This window comes from Lissotriton helveticus, chromosome 2_2 (assembly GCF_964261635.1).
Source record: "Lissotriton helveticus chromosome 2_2, aLisHel1.1, whole genome shotgun sequence".
Lineage (NCBI taxonomy): Eukaryota > Metazoa > Chordata > Amphibia > Caudata > Salamandridae > Lissotriton > Lissotriton helveticus.
In genome coordinates, this window is record NC_136060.1 from 129,098,487 (window position 1) to 129,114,669 (window position 16,183).

Genomic DNA, 16,183 nt, shown 5'->3' on the forward strand with positions numbered 1-16,183 from the left:
TAGCGCTGATAGCCTAAATTGTCTCCGGGGAGAGATCGACACAGCAACTTCCACAACGCAGGTTTGGGGTCTCCGGGGAGCAGGGTAGCGGGCGGGAGTGTAATGGCTGGACGTCCCTTTTTGTACTTCACCACAGACTTGTCCTGCTGAGGACGGGACTGGGACAATGGAGCTCTGGCCTACGATGAGAGCACAAGGGAAGGGGGGAGGGACTGTTGTTTCAAGTTGGGGTTAGGGGGGGAAGGGTCGGGGAGGAGGGGTTGGGGAGTTTTGGTTCGGGGGTTAGCGGAAGGGTGGTGGAGGGGGGTACAGTTCAGGGGGAGCTGGGGGGGAAGGGGTGGGGATCGTACAGTGCTTTTGTGGCACCTACTCTGGCCTGACAGAGCTCTCACAAACTACTTATCTCAGAGCCGCCCTACCTGGGGTCTGATTCACCGCTTGTGCTACAGTTGGCCCTACAATAATGGCTGCCCTTAAGGTCGTAACCCCTAATGTGAAAGGGTTAAACAATCCAATCAAGAGAAGAGCGATCTTATCTCTGCTAGAAAGCACACAGGCAGATATTTGTCTCTTACAAGAGACCCACTTGCTAGCCCGTGATTGCCATAGGATGCTATCTCACAAATTTCCAACACAATGTTTTTCCTCCAACACCACCAAGACGGCGGGGGTGGCAATCCTAGTGTCCCAAACGTTCAAAGGGGAGGTTTTACATAAGTTTACAGAACAGAAAGGGAGACTTCTAGTGTACAGGGTTAAGTTGGGTGGGCTGGTGTTCACCATAGGGTCGATATATAGCCCCAACGAGCATCAAGAGCGATTTTTTAACTCAGCCTTGGTGGACATTACGGCCACCTCAGATAGACACATTATCATAGGAGGGGACCTGAACATGGTATTTGACTCGTCTTTAGACAGGTCGGCGCAGAGGTACCCACAAACGGGAGAGTTTTCACAAGGGGGTAAATCCCAATTAGAGGACCTAGATCGCCATGATCACTGGCGCCGCCTACACCCCACCGACAGGGACTACTCCTATTACTCACATGCACATAAGACATATGGGAGATTGGACCACCTCCTGGTCACGGGGCCGGTATGTGACCTAGCTACGGCATCTGAAATGGGGGTTCTCTCCTTATCAGACCATGCGCCCGTTATGGGCACCTTTCGCTTACCGCCGGTGTCCTCATCGCGCGGGGTTTGGCGCCTCAAGGATACACTACTGCATAAAAAATCGGTAGTGCAGCACATCACGAACTCACTTGGCGATTATCAGACCCACAATGATAATACCGACACTTCCTTAGCAACGCAATGGGCAGCCTTAAAGGCAGTGCTCAGAGGAGAATTTATAGCAATATCGTCAGCGGACAATAGAGAACGGCAACTCAAACGCGACGATCTCACACACAAAGTACGCGAGTTGGAAGAGGTACATCAACGCACAGGAGCCCCTAGGGTATGGAGGCAACTTAAGGCAGCGAGGAAACTCCTGTCGGCCTTGGATACGGACAGAGCGGAGTATGCGGCGATACGTCTGAAACATGCGTATTACACGGGGGGAGACAGGTGCGGCCGGCTGCTTGCAAACAGACTCCGAGTGGTGCATCAACGGCACTTAGTGAAGGAGCTTTTGGTCTCAAACGGCGAGACAGTTACGGAGGACGACCAGATAGCGGAAACGTTCCGTCAATACTATGCAGCACTATACGCCAGTGAACCCCCGTCGCCGCATGTGGAGGCTGGCTATCTGGACTCGGTCGCCCTCCCTTCCTTGACCCCGGAGCAAGCAGAGTACCTGAAAAGGGACGTGCGGGTTAAAGAGGTGATTACAGCCATCTCTAAACTCAGGCATGGGAAGGCCCCGGGCCCGGACGGCTATACATCACTTTTCTATAAAACGTTCTGCTCCGTGCTGGCCCCTATCCTTCTCCGCTCCTGGAGCTATCCCGCCGGATCTACTCCAGGCGACCGTGTCGGTCATCCCCAAACCGGGGAAGGACCGAGCTCATTGTAGTTCGTACAGACCGATCTCTCTCCTGAACATTGATCTCAAGCTATACACTGGGATCCTTGCGGCTCGGCTGGCACTTCATCTGCCAGGACTGGTTGACCCGGACCAGGCAGGATTTGTCCCAGAGAGGCAGACGGTGGATAACACCAAGAGAGTTGTTCACATCCTGGAGAAAGCCTCCCGGATTCCTGGGGAAAGGATGCTGTTAGCCGTGGATGCGGAGAAAGCGTTCGACCGGGTACATTGGCCTTATCTAGAGCAGGTACTGGCAAAGATGGGGATTGGGGAGAAGTTCCGCACCTTAGTGTTCAATTGCTACAGACTCCCATCGGCGGTAGTACGGGTGAATGGTTGCAGCTCCCGGAGGTTTTCCATAGAGAGGGGCACCAGGAAGGGGTGCCCATTATCCCCACTACTTTTTGCTCTATATATGGAGCCTCTTGCTCAAAGGATACGTCAGAACCCGAACGCAACAGGAGTAAGGATGGGGAGATATACCTACACGATTAGCCTCTACGCGGATGACGTTATACTGACACTAGCTGACCCGAGGGAGGCGCTCCCAGCGTGTATTGCAGAGCTGGAGGCTTTCTCGTCGGTCGCGGGATTCAAAATGAATATGGGGAAATCCGCAGCCCTTGATGTCTCGTTGCCCACTGCTACGAGAACTGAACTACAGAACCGCTTCCGCATGCACTGGTCCTCGGACCTTGTACCCTACTTGGGCATTCTTTTGGCGCCTACCCTGCCCGCTATGGTAACCGCCAACTATACGGCTTTGGGGAAGAAAATCAAGGAGGAACTGGGGCGCTGGAACAAAGGTACTCTATCCTGGCTAGGCAGGATAGCAGCGGTCAAGATGACGATCTTACCACAGGTTCTATATTTGTTCCGGGCCCTGCCGCTACTACCCCCCAAGGGGTTGATTCAGCAGACGCAGGCGGACCTTGCACGCTTCACCTGGCACGGCCGCAAACCTAGGCTGAAGAGGGCCACGCTGGCCCCTGAGGTGGGGGGTCTGGGTGTACCGGATTTGCGCAAGTATTTTCAAGCGGCGCAACTGAGGTATCTCGTTGAGTGGAGCCAATGGGAGTCAGATAAACACTGGCTCGTTCAAGACCAGGCAGTAGCGGGCAGGCCTCTACAGGAGGTGCCCTTCTTACGCAGGGCGCACCGCCCCCCCAACCTGTACGCGTCTTACATCACGCGAGTCCCACTGCAGGTGTGGGATGCCACTGGTGTGGTTCATGATCTCACCACGTTCCCCTCACCGTTTACACCATTGGTCGAGAAACCAGATTTTACACCCGGGATGGAACAGAGTGCCTTTAAGCATTGGCGGACTGCGGGGTGCAGGGCGCTGTTCCATATGTATGCCCCAGAGGGCATCATTCCATTTCAGGATTTCAAGCGCGACTATCACCTACCTGAAACGGAGAGAATGCGGTATTTACAGGTGCGCCATTGGGCGCTACAACCGCAGGTGCGGGAATCGGCAGACAGAAGGCTTTTACCTTACGAGAAGTGGCTTGCGACACGCACTTCGGATGCGAAGCTGATCTCGGATCTCTACAAATTTTTGCAGCCTCCTTCCTCTCATCTTTATAACCCGGGTAGGGAGCGTTGGGAACGGGAGCTGGTAAGGACATTGAGTCATGCAGAGTGGGATCAGATCTCATACAGGGCGCGACACTCCGCATACCACACCGGACTCACCGAAACATTCACTATGGTGACTACCTACTGGTACTACACCCCAGAGAGATTGCACGAAATGAATCGTAGTATTGAGGATACATGCTGGCGGGCTTGTGGGCAGGTAGGCACACTTACACATGTGTTGTGGGATTGCCCATTGCTGCGCCCCTACTGGAAGGAGATCTTAGACGAGATAGACACACACTTTGACATTGAACTGCCGCGCTTCCCTGCGTATGTACTGCTGGGCTTGCCCAACCGGCTGATGTATCCCCTAAAGTCCCGAAGAGGCAGACAAATTGCAATAGCGCTGGGGTTGGCTGTTCAGAACATTCTCATACACTAGCGCACCACCACACTCCCCTCTATCACGGGCTGGCTGCATAGATTATGGCATGTCCTGGGCATGGAGAAGTTGTCGCTCACAGTGGCGGGAGAGGTGGAGAAATTTAATGATCTGTGGCAACCGTTTCATTCACTGCTGGTCACGGAATTTAAAGAACTTACATGTCCACGGTATCTTCGACTTTTGAGACTAACATCACCTGCAGATTCAACTGATTGATGAGGCTTGGGATGGGATTAGCCGAAAGGGGATGGCGGCGGAGATGGAGTGAAGCAGGCAGGCGAACTAGGCACTGGACGGGGGAGGGGAGGGAGGGGACGGAAGGGGTGGGAAGGGTGGAGGGAGTTTGAAAAGAGGGTTGTTTATTTGTGTATTATGGTCGCTGTATGCACAACGAACGACAGAGCCGGATGGGCACTTAATTTGCAGAGACTTTCCGCACCCGATACGCTCCTACCTGGCTGTATCATGACACGAACCCTTTGCGACCACTGTTTCTTGTTTTTGTAAATGTCTCAATAAAATGCTTTAAACCTAAAATTGTTGCTGCTGCTGGAACTTAAAATGCATTTCTCTGATAAATTGCCTGCTGCAAGTTCCATAGCTACCGAAGTTGATCAGTGGTTCTCTAAAAACTAAGATTTCGCCTAACTAGGGTGTGTTTATTATGTTAGCGAGGGTAAACGCCTCCCCAACACCCCAAATTAATAATCCACTTTCTAACAGCATGTAAACTAGTTGCACTTCCTGTATGATTGTGCTGCTGCTTTTCCCTGAAGTGTGCACCTCCAGTGGTTCTCCCTAAGTGGATTCTTAGGGAGGTGCTCAACTAGTGAGTCCACTTTCCTTATGGTTGCAGACTGATTGTCATTTAGTGGGGTGCATGGGATTTAGTTTCCCAGCTGGGGTTGGGATTGATGGGGAGTGATCGGAATCCGCATGGGAAGGAATCAGACTAAACCGGGACAGTGTGTATTATTGGTTGTCAGTTATTGTTACTTAGATCGCTGGGGACAGGGCCTGCCCTGTCTTAAGAACTTATGATCAGCTCTTCCTGGAAATTAGTTTTATGTCCCTCAATGTGAGATGGATCAAAAACCCAATTAAGCATCAACAGTTTTCTGCACTTTTTGAAGCGTGAGAGTGTCCAAATTTCCTGCTGCAAATGTTATTTGCTTTTGATTTTTTTGTATTGTAAGATATGTTTCTTTAACACGCTTGGATGTATCAATACTGGGACCAACCTTTATTATACTACCATCTGTGAGAGGGCATGAACGTTGTGAATATTTTCAGCTTCAATCACACAGTTCTGACCATTTGTCCTCTCATTAATCATTGATTATGATGTCAATGACACAAATCTGCTGTGAATGCATGATATCTATTGTATATGTACTCCCCACCGGATAGGTCTTCCAGTGCATCACGACTATTACTGAGGAGGAGGTTGGTGCTTTAGTCTATATGCTGTGACTTCAACCCTGTGAATAGCTAGCGGTTTGCTGATGCTGGTTACAGGGCTTTTTCATTTCATTCCCCAGTTCATAAAACCAATACTAAGATTGATAGGCGGTTGACAGTCTGAAGCGGCAGAGAGAGGATTTTACTTACTCTATGGCCTTACTATATTATATTATCCTGTCATTCCCTCTTATATTGATCCTGTGTGATAGAAGGTAGCTGTCACTTTAGATCACCTTAAAGCTTACAGGCACATGCTCTGCCCCATCAAGGGGGGAACCAATATGGAGTCCACGTAGAATTTCTCATCAATACGGGAGCCATTCCTATTATATATGGAGGGTATTTATATGTCAAATGAGGTGGGTATTACTGAATCCCTCTTGAAGGCTTTTCCTAGACTGCCGGAACATAGTAAATTGGTTGGACAGATTGGACTTTTGGCATGTGGTTCTTGGCTTAATGATGCCAGACTAAAGTGCATTGCGATTTCTGACTGACTGTGTAAATATAGCTATAGAAATGCAGTCTTAAAATGCACAGAGCATGGGATGAATCAGGTAGAATATAGGCCTGGATAAAAAGTAAAAGAAGGGGACTCTTCCATGCACAGAAGTTATCTGTTGCATGTAATGGCTCAATTTGCGATACAATGCTGATCAATGGTGAATTCCTTTATGATTATCTGCACCTCTTTGCAACCAACCCTATGGACGACACTTACGTTTGGCTTCTTCGTTAGAGGAATGCCTATTAATACTAAGGCCCCCTGGAAACTGGGGATTTGATATCACATATACTGAGATGTTGGTGGCCTTAAAAGGAATGTCTAGAGGAGGACCCAGGCAGCTATAGTGTAGGCCTGAAGTTTTATTGAGAATCTGTGATCTTACATGCCTCATCTCTTTATGCTTTATGCTGAGGCACAGTCCTGTTGCTCCCCTACCTTTATCTTTTAGGAACTTCCCAAATCAGTAAAGACACCAACCTATGCTCATCATACTGACCATCTAATTGCTGATAAATATCTTGAAAATGTTGGCTACATTGATAACTAAGAGGTTGATCATGTGGTTTCACAGGTTTGTACACCTCAGCTAAATCTTGTTTTGTGTTTGGCAAGGCCTTCATACAGGCACTTAGACAACTGAACCAGAATATGGTCCATGAGATTAGAGGCAATCAGGAGGCTCCAGTAAATTCTTTGGGTGCCAATAAATCCTTTCACTTCTGTAGTTTAGAATGCCTACTTAGGCTTCTGCAGGCCACAGATACTGACTCACACAAGAGAACCTGAATCAAATACCTGTATAAGTGTCCTATTGCATGCATCCACACCAATAATTATGTCCTTCTGTCTGAATAGCATTGTGGCTCAGATTGTTATCCCCCTTATATAGGATTGCTCTCACCATCTTTACATAACCCAGCTGAATGTGACTACTGGTACCTAGATTGAAATGTGACATTAGTTCATTGCATTGGCAGGATAGTTTTAAGTCCAATATTGTTTTATTATTTCTCAAATTATCTCTATTTGTCGGTTTTATGGCGAAGTAGATATTCATCGCCTGCCTATTGATGTATTTTCCCAACCCAGGATGGTTCTTATGGTTCACTCCACTATTAGCACATAGTATATTACACTTGGTGTTACACACATTTGTGCTTTTCTGAAAAAGGATACTACCGTCATTTATATATTGACAGCTAAAGCAAGTAGGTTTCTTGAGTTCCTTTATTTCGGCTACTATTTTCACCCTGTTGCTCTGTCCATTCTAATATAGCTGGTCTCTGTGTTTAGTTTATCACTTCTACTTTTATTTGATATGGCAGCTATACAAGACGCTACTTAGTTCGCTTATACGCTCCTCTGCCAGACCCCTGGATAATTCATGTGGTTACAACCTAAAGCATTTGTACACCGGACTTTGCAGTGGTTCGTTGGTAAGAATTTGGTTTACTTTCCCTTGAGATACATTTTATGCCCCAGTATTGACTGATCTCCTTTCTTGCTCTAAAATCATCAGAATCTGATTTAATTCTCCCTTGTATTTACACGATTGTTATGTGTAGTTCACTGGTTTGCTTGGCAAGAATTGGCCCAGCTGTTTTGTACCTCTGGTCTCTTAGTTTGATATTTTACAGTCGGTTTGTACACTAGAATTTGGTTAGCATTCATTCACTTTCTATATTTTGTTGTCCTGACAAGTCCATTATACTTGCAGCACCTTTCAGAGTGGTTTCTCACAAGTCACCTTTGGTGTTTTGTTGCTAGTAATGCATGCACTCTCATGTTGGCATGCAGATTATGAGGGATTGATCCAGATCTTGTGGTCACAGGTGGCATGCTCCTGTCTTGAGTTTATGATATTTTTTAATTTCTTATACTAGAAATGTAAAAATATTTTCACATACTCTTCTTGCATTAGGTTTTCTTACCATTGATGCTATTCTGATACTTTGTCCTGAAGATGGTCTCAAGTACTTACCTGAGACTAAGAAACCAAAATGTAAATGCCATATTTTCTAAAACTTTGTCTTAACAGACTACAAGTCAAATCGATAGTATGACTTAAAATCCAAGAACCCACACGTTAGACTAGTGGTTTTGACTGCCTGAATTAGACTGGTCAATTTATAATCTTTCACTGCTTTAGCTAGTTGTTTTTCTGAAGTAGCTTCACACGATTCTTCGGGGGTCGTACATAAATCCTCCCTGCCCATAGCACGAAAAGAATCCCTGACAAAAGACAGCCAGGGTGTATACTGCCTACCGCCCCCAATAGCAACATTACCGCTTTTAATTCCTCCTTGTAGTGTCTCAGCTCGGGTGTACTCCACAGCTGTCACCAATATAGCAACGGCCGTGTCGAGATTAAGTCCACCATTGGGAGGATATCCAAGTCCATCTGTAGCAGTACTACGGGCGTGTTAGTTGCCAAAGCCAGGATTTGTCTAATAAACTTATTTTCAGTAAGTGTCAGGGCATTGGATGGACAATGTCCCCAAAGTTCGGCCCCATATAAGGAAGCCGACATGGCTTGTACTTTATAGATCTCAAGTGGTGGGCTTATGGCCTTCGAAACACAGCTCTTTTGGACTTTCATTAGTCTCCCTATTGCCTAAACTAACTTCAAATTGGCCTTATCAATTTGGGGGCCCCATCCCATCTTATCATTTAACGATAGGCCCAAATAATCAAAAATGTGAACCCGCTCGAGCGGCCTGACATCCATCAATGGGTGCGAGCAATTGGTAGAGTTAGCATTGAAGACCATATATTTTGTTTTATTAATGTTGACTACGAGGTTCCTTTTTTGCAAAACTGACTGAACTCCTTTAACAGTCGCTGCATCCCCATTGGTGACTTCGAGAGGAGCAGGGTATCATCCGCAAACATTAGTGCGGGAAATTTACATGATGATATTCTAGGGGAGTCCAGATCCTTTGCGGCAAGCAGATCTTCAATAAGACCATTTAAAAATAGGGAAAAGAGGGTCGGGGCTAACACACAGCCTTGCCTTACCCCCTTTCCAACAGGGAAGGGCGCTGTTAGATGGCCATTCTTACAGTATCTTACTCTGGCATATGTGCCCTCGTGGAGGCGTTTAAGTTGGAAACAAAGATATGGCGGCACTCCCATGTCCAGCAAGGTACCCCACAGCTCCCACCTTCCAAGACCACATGCTTCCAGTAAATTAACTGGAGCCTAAACAATTGGTCTACAGTTGAAATTTTGGCTCTGAATCCTGCTTGCAACGGAGTTAGTACCTCTGCTAAATCATTTAATGTATAACCCCTGAAGGAACATCCTTTTTCATTGGCAGGAGCAGACACAATTCTTCATTCAAAGCATAACCCCTGTATGACAGTCTGGGGACATGCCCAAAGGGTTGCACAGCTGTGTAGGGAAGGGTTCCGATGAACAGCGAGATCTTATGTTGAAGACTCCTTTATCAGAAATTATAGGAAAAAGAGAAATGCGTACATGGGAAAGTATCTGTAGTGGTCTTGAGGGAGGGGATCACCCTAATTCAAGTTCACCAAGCGACTTCTGAATGGGGAAATGATAGGAGAAACAATATTAGCAGAAACTCTGTTTTCGTGGGTTTGAGAAGTATTTTCCCACCCAGCTGTCATATGTCGTGGGTACTGTGGTAAGTGAGACACAACGTTTTCATCTTTAATTTCATGAATGTAAAATGTAATGCATTTTGCTGTTTCTATGCTTGTCCAGGTTCAGGTTCTTAAACCTCCGTTGTACATTTTGACGGAGTTTGTAATAGTATTTTTAAATTTAATACGTATCTCTTAAAAATTATATGTAATCAATGGCTCTTTATCATATTGATCCTTCTTTAGTCTTCTCGTTCCCTATCTTTTTTAAAAAAAATATTTTTATTTGCATTTTGTTTATTTTTCAACAGTGCAGTCATGTAATTAGCAACATTCATCCCCCTATCCCCATTGCCGCCCCTCCACAATCGTATTTTACTAGTACATTTCAAATAGTCCATGTGCAGTGTCCAATCCTCCGATAAACAGGCTTCTCTCAGTACCCCCTCCCATGCCCTCCGTCCGGCGCCCGCTTGACCGTGTAAATTTGTACCGAGCTCATCTCTGTCCCAGTTCCCCATCCAGCCCATGATAGTGTCTCCACCTGGACCAAACCCTACGAAACTTCCTAGGACACCCTCTAGATTTATAGGTCACTCTCTCGGCAGCCATGTAAAGGTCCAACCCATTTCTCCACTCCTCCAACTCCGGGGGAGTCGGTGACCCCCAGTGTTTTGCTATGTCTCTTTTGGCCACTACTAAAGCCAGTACCAGGAAGATTAGGAGAGGTTGCGGAAGATCCACATCATTAGTCATTCCCAGTAAAGCCAGCTTAGGCTCCTGAGGAAGCGGCACCTCCAATATCTCCCTCAATTCCGTAAAGATGTGGTTCCAGTATACTTGAATCACCTCACACGCCCATATTATATGGTAAAAATCTCCTCTTTCCCTATGGCATCGTAGGCATCTGGTGTCCTCTAATTTCCCCATTTTATGTAGTCTCACCCTATCATAATACGTTCTGTGTAGGACGTTGTATTGGATGAGGCGGAGCCACTTCTCGAGGGTGCATCAACACTAAGTTCCAAACTAGGTTGTCTAGTGCTCCCACTTCACCCTCCCATGTATTTCTGAGTTTCGCCAGATCCCCTAGCATATTGTTGGTTAGAGTTTTGTAGGTGAGTGAGACTGCCTTCCCCTGTATCTGCTCCTGCAGAAGCCTGCCCTCCAGTGGTGCATATTCTGGGAGTCCCGTCAGGTGTATGTTCTGTGCTCTCCATGCATGGCGCAGCTGGGTGTACTTGAAGAGCTGTGAGTGTTGGAGCCCAAACTCTGACCTCAGGGCCTGAAAGGATTTTATTTCCCCTTTAGTAATCACATCTCCTATAGTAGAGATCCCAATATCGTCCCACCGTTGAAATCCTTTGAGTTTGTTACGTTCGGTTAGCCACGTGCAATGTCATAGGGGCGTCTGCCGGCTAGGAGTCTTCTCCCAGCCTGTACGCTTCGTGGCCATGTTCCATGCCCGTAAAGTTATAAGAGTCGCTGGAAGCAGTGTCTTCCGAGCGGGACATCCGTATAAATAATGTAGTAGATTGTGTGGGGACAGTTTATGACGTTCTAGTGCGTATGTTGGATGGTCTGCTTGGGTATGTAGCCATTCATTAATTGGAGTCAGATGCTCCGCCCAGTAGTAGGCTTCCAGGTTCGGGAGTGAGATACCTCCACTATATTGGTGCCTTTGGAGAGTGGTCAGCGCGATTCTCGGTTGTTTACCTAACCAGAGAAAGGCCCTGAGCTCAGCGTGGACCTTGTGCAGCAGCTTCTCCGGGAGTGCATAGTATTCATTCTTAAGGGCGTATAAATATTTTGGGAGAATAATCATTTTGTACATGGCCGCTCGGCCTAGGAGAGTAAGCGGTAGCTGTCTCCATCGCTCCATATCAGCATTAGAATTCAGCATGACTCTCTCTATGTTTTTTTGTAACGAGAGTTTCTTATTTAGGGAGATGTAAAGCCGGAGATATTGGAAGCCCTCCGTTGTTTTAATCAGTTGCTCAGGCAGTGTCGTCCAGCGATTGCCTCCCCCCGGGTCGTATAGGATCGATTTGTGCCAGTTAATTTTGTAGCCGGAGTAATTACCATATTGTTCCAGCTCCAGGAACAGCTCCGGGACAGTGGCCCCGGGGTTGGTGATGTACAGGAGCACATCATCCGCATAAAGGGATAGCTTTTCCTGGGCCAAATCCGTCTCGGTTCTCCTGAATCCAGAGATCCTGGGATTTGGCCGGACCCTAGCAGCTAGTATCTCGATGATCCACCGCAAGATCACCGACATCCACAACAGCTTCGGCGCACCACCCACGCACCCAACCGTCGAACCCACGCCCCCCACCGCCACCCTTCGCACCTGGACCACGGTGACCACCGAAGACACAACCCGCACGATGAACACCATCCACTCCGGATCACCAACCGACCCCTGCCCACACCACGTCTCCAACAAGGCCGACTCCACCATCGCACCCCAACTCCGGAACATCATCAACACCTCCTTCAACACCGCCACCTTCCCGGAGAGCTGGAAGCACGCCGAGCTCAGCGCCCTCCTGAAGAAACCTACAGCGGACCCCACCGACCTCAAAAACTTCCGCCCCATCTCGCTCCTCCCTTTTCCTGCTAAAGTCATCGAGAAGATCGTCAACAGACAGCTGACAGCCTTCCTCGAGACGAACGGATCCCTCGACCCCTCGCAGTCCGGCTTCAGAGCCAACCACAGCACCGAGACCTCATCGCAGCCATCGACGACATCCGGACCCTGCTCGACAAGGGGGAAACAGTGGCCCTCATCCTCCTGGACCTCTCCGCTGCGTTCGACACTGTCTGCCACCGCACCCTAGTCCAGCGCCTCAGCAACATCGGTATCCAAGAGAAGGCACTGGAGTGGATCATTTCGTTCCTCACCGGAAGAACACAAAGAGTCCGCCTCCCCCCGTTTCGCTCCGAGGCCACCGAAGTCATCTGCGGCGTCCCGCAGGGATCTTCACTCAGCCCCACCCTCTTCAACGTCTACATGAGGCCTCTTGCAGCCATCGCACGCCAGCACAACCTCAACATCATCTCTTACGCCGACGACACCCAGCTGATCCTCTCCCTCACCAGAGACCCCGACGCCGCCAGAACCTGCCTACACGAAGGGATGAAAGACGTCGCCGAGTGGATGAAGGACAGCCGCCTGAAACTGAACTCGGACAAGACGGAAGTCCTCATCCTGGGATCTTCACCCTCCGCCTGGGACGACTCCTGGTGGCCCCCAGCCCTGGGCACCGCACCCAAGCCAACCGACCATGCACGCAACCTGGGCTTCATCCTGGACTCCTCCCTCTCGATGACCAGACAAGTCAACGCCATCTCCTCATCGTGCTTCAACACCCTACGTATGCTTCGCAAGATCTTCCGCTGGATCCCGACCGAGACCAGGAAGACTGTCACCCAGGCACTCGTCACCAGCCGACTGGACTACGGAAACGCCCTCTACGCCGGAACCACAGCCAAGCTACAGAAAAGACTCCAGCGCATCCAAAACGCCTCCGCCCGACTCATCCTGGATGTCCCCCGACGCAGCCACATCTCCAACCACCTGAGGGACCTGCACTGGCTCCCCGTCGACAAGAGGATCACGTTCCGGCTCCTCACCCACGCACACAAGTCTCTCCACGACCTGGGCCCCAAGTACCTCAACGACCTCCTGACCTTCTACACGCCCACCCGCCAGCTACGTTCTACCAGCCTCGCCCTCGCAGCCGTACCACGCATCCGAAGAGCCACCGCCGGAGGAAGATCCTTCTCTTACCTGGCTGCCAAGACATGGAACTCCCTCCCCATCCACCTTCGGCTGACCCAGGACCATCTCACCTTCAGGAAACAACTCAAGACCTGGCTGTTCGAGCAGTAGCATACCCCCTCCCCCAAGCGCCTTGAGACCCCCCCGGGTGAGTAGTGCGCTATACAAATGGATTGATTGATTGATTGATTGATTGAATAGGAGGGGCGATAGGGGGCAGCCCTGGCGTGTCCCTCTTTGGATCGGGAAATCACGGGACAGTCTCCCATTCACCTTCACCCTAGCTCGAGGCATGGTGTACAGTAGCCGGACCCAAGTCTGAAACTTGGGGCCAAAGCCAAATTTTTGTAAGACCGCTTCCAAGAATGGCCAGTGGACCGCATCGAAGGCTTTCTCCGCGTCCAGGGAGAGAAACCAGTGTGGGGTGCCTCTATCTCTCACCTCCTGCAACCAGTTGTGGGTGTGTCTAAGGTTTAGCTTTGTAGCCCTGTCTGGCAGGAAGCTGGTTTGATCGAAGTGTATTAGGTCCGGAATCACCGACCTCATTCGTATCGCTAAGACAGTCGCGAGAAGTTTCACCTCAGTATTCAGGAGGGAAATGGGTCGGTAGGACTCGCATTCCTCCCTTGGTTTGCCCTCTTTATAAATTGGGATAATTGTCGCCATGGAGAGATCAGTGGGGAGCCTCCCCTCCTCAAATGCTCCTAGAGAGAGGTTCCTCAAATGGGGAGCCAAGATATCTGTCGTGCATTTGAGAAATTCGGCCGGGAAACCATTTGGTCCCGGAGCTTTCCCAGGCCGCAGTCTAGCCAAGGCTACCGAGATATCGTCTGCCGTGATGTCCGTCTCAAGCATCGCAAGGGCCTCATGGTCCAACGATGGAAGCTCTGTCTGTTCCATGTATTGAAGGGCATCATCGCACGAGCCTAAAACTCTAGCCGTGTAGAAGCGTTCATAGTGCAAAGCAAAGGCCTCGGCAATATGCAGGTCTGAGTTACCAAGCACCCCATCCGCATCTCTCACCTGTTCCACCCATCGTTCCGCCTGCTCCTTTCTACCGAGCCACGTCAGGAGTTTGCCTGATTTATCCCTAACGTCGTATAGACGGTGGAGGGTGGCCAGGTTTTGAGTCTTTGACTCATTAGTCACTCGCTCCCTATACTGGCGTTGTGCATCTATCAGTCTCCGGAGAGTCTCGGGGCATTTTGTGCATATATGTTCACTCTCCAAATCTACTATGGCCCGTTCAACCGCAGCCACCTCCCCCTGTCGCTTTTTCTTTTCCTCTCCCAGTCTATTTTGTATTCTGTCTCTCATCACAGGTTTCAAGGCTTCCCATAGGGTCACCCCTGACGCGACTGATCCTTCATTTTCGGCCATGTACACCCTTATATCAGCTCTTACTCCTTTCAGCACCGTTAGATTTTTAAGGTCCCATGCATTGAGGCGCCAGGAGGTCCCGCCAACATCTCGATTATGTCCCACTCTCACCAGTAAGGGTGAGTGTTCCGATATTCCCCTTGCTTTGTACTCCGCTGCAGCATCAACGGTCAAGTGCTGTCTGGGCATGAATATATAGTCTAATCTTGAAAACACCTTATGTGCGGCCGAGTAAAAAGAGTAGGTCGATTGGAACGGATGCAGCCATCTCCAGACATCTGTGAGGCCTAAAGTGGTAATCATCTGAGCTAGGGGGGTCCGGGTCTCCCTCGAGGGTGGCACCCCTGATCTTTCCATCCCTCTATCCATAACATCATTGAAGTCTCCGCCTATTATTTGGATAGTGTTGGCAGTGTCGAGAAGTATGTTGGCCAATGTCTTAAGTGTGTTTGCCTGTAGTTTGGGGGGTGCATACACTGATATTAGCGTGTAAGTACGTCTACGCCATGTCCCCTGAACCCCCACACATGTCCCCAATGTCTCGTTCCCTATCTTATCTCTCTTTCACCTCTGTCATTTGGATCTATGTTTGCATTGTTGTTCTTTATGCAACATCCAACTTTTAGAATAAATCATAATTTTGATGTTTATTTTTGTAGTTGGTAGTATCCTATAACTTTTATTTATTTTACACACACACACATTTTCTGTGTGTCAAAATATGTATATGAATGCCAACTTATTGACCTTTAAAATGTTTGATTATTGTCTGTTTTTTCTATGTTCATGTGGATATGTTTTTATTACAAAACTTGCAATAAATCGACACTACCTGTCCAAGGTTTATGAAATCTGGCTGCAAGAAATTCTATGTAAAGGTTAACAATTATAGTGAATAAAATATATCCCACATGGCATGTGCCCAAAATTTGACTCACTGTTGACTTACTGTAAATGGGAGATGTAGGAATTATGAAGAGCACTGGGTGACGTTGTCACTAATGCCCTTGCAATCTATCTGAGATCTGGTTTTCAAATAACAAAATTGATTCTTTACATTAATGTTATGCCACAGGTGGTGTAATTCTGTGTTCTTCTTATTTTTCAGGCCGCTTATAAGCCTCTGCTGAAGCAGGTGTTGGAGGAAATATTCCACCCAGACCGACCTGACAGTCTCGATATTGAGCACATGTCTTCAGGCCTCACTGACCTTCTTAAGACCGGATTCAGTATGTTCATGAAGGTAAATGGCTAACAGGTTTTTGGTGCAAAGTTGTAATCCGAATTACCCTGTTAGGTGCAGTAGTTAAAGAAATGATCTGGTCCCCAGGTAGGTATAATAGCGAAATGTCTTAAAACAATTTGGAAAAAAGGT

At 48.4% G+C, this 16,183-nt stretch overlaps 1 protein-coding gene across 1 annotated transcript in view; it reads left to right on the top strand.

The window, feature by feature from the left end:
* The window catches only part of SCFD2 (sec1 family domain containing 2), a 1,965,980-nt gene that overhangs the window by 1,790,201 nt on the left and 159,596 nt on the right, over window positions 1-16,183 (top strand). Inside the window, exon 7 of the mRNA XM_078678196.1 lies at window positions 15,917-16,051. Within this exon, the coding sequence (XP_078534322.1) occupies window positions 15,917-16,051 (135 nt within the window). The remainder of the gene's footprint in view (window positions 1-15,916; window positions 16,052-16,183) is intronic.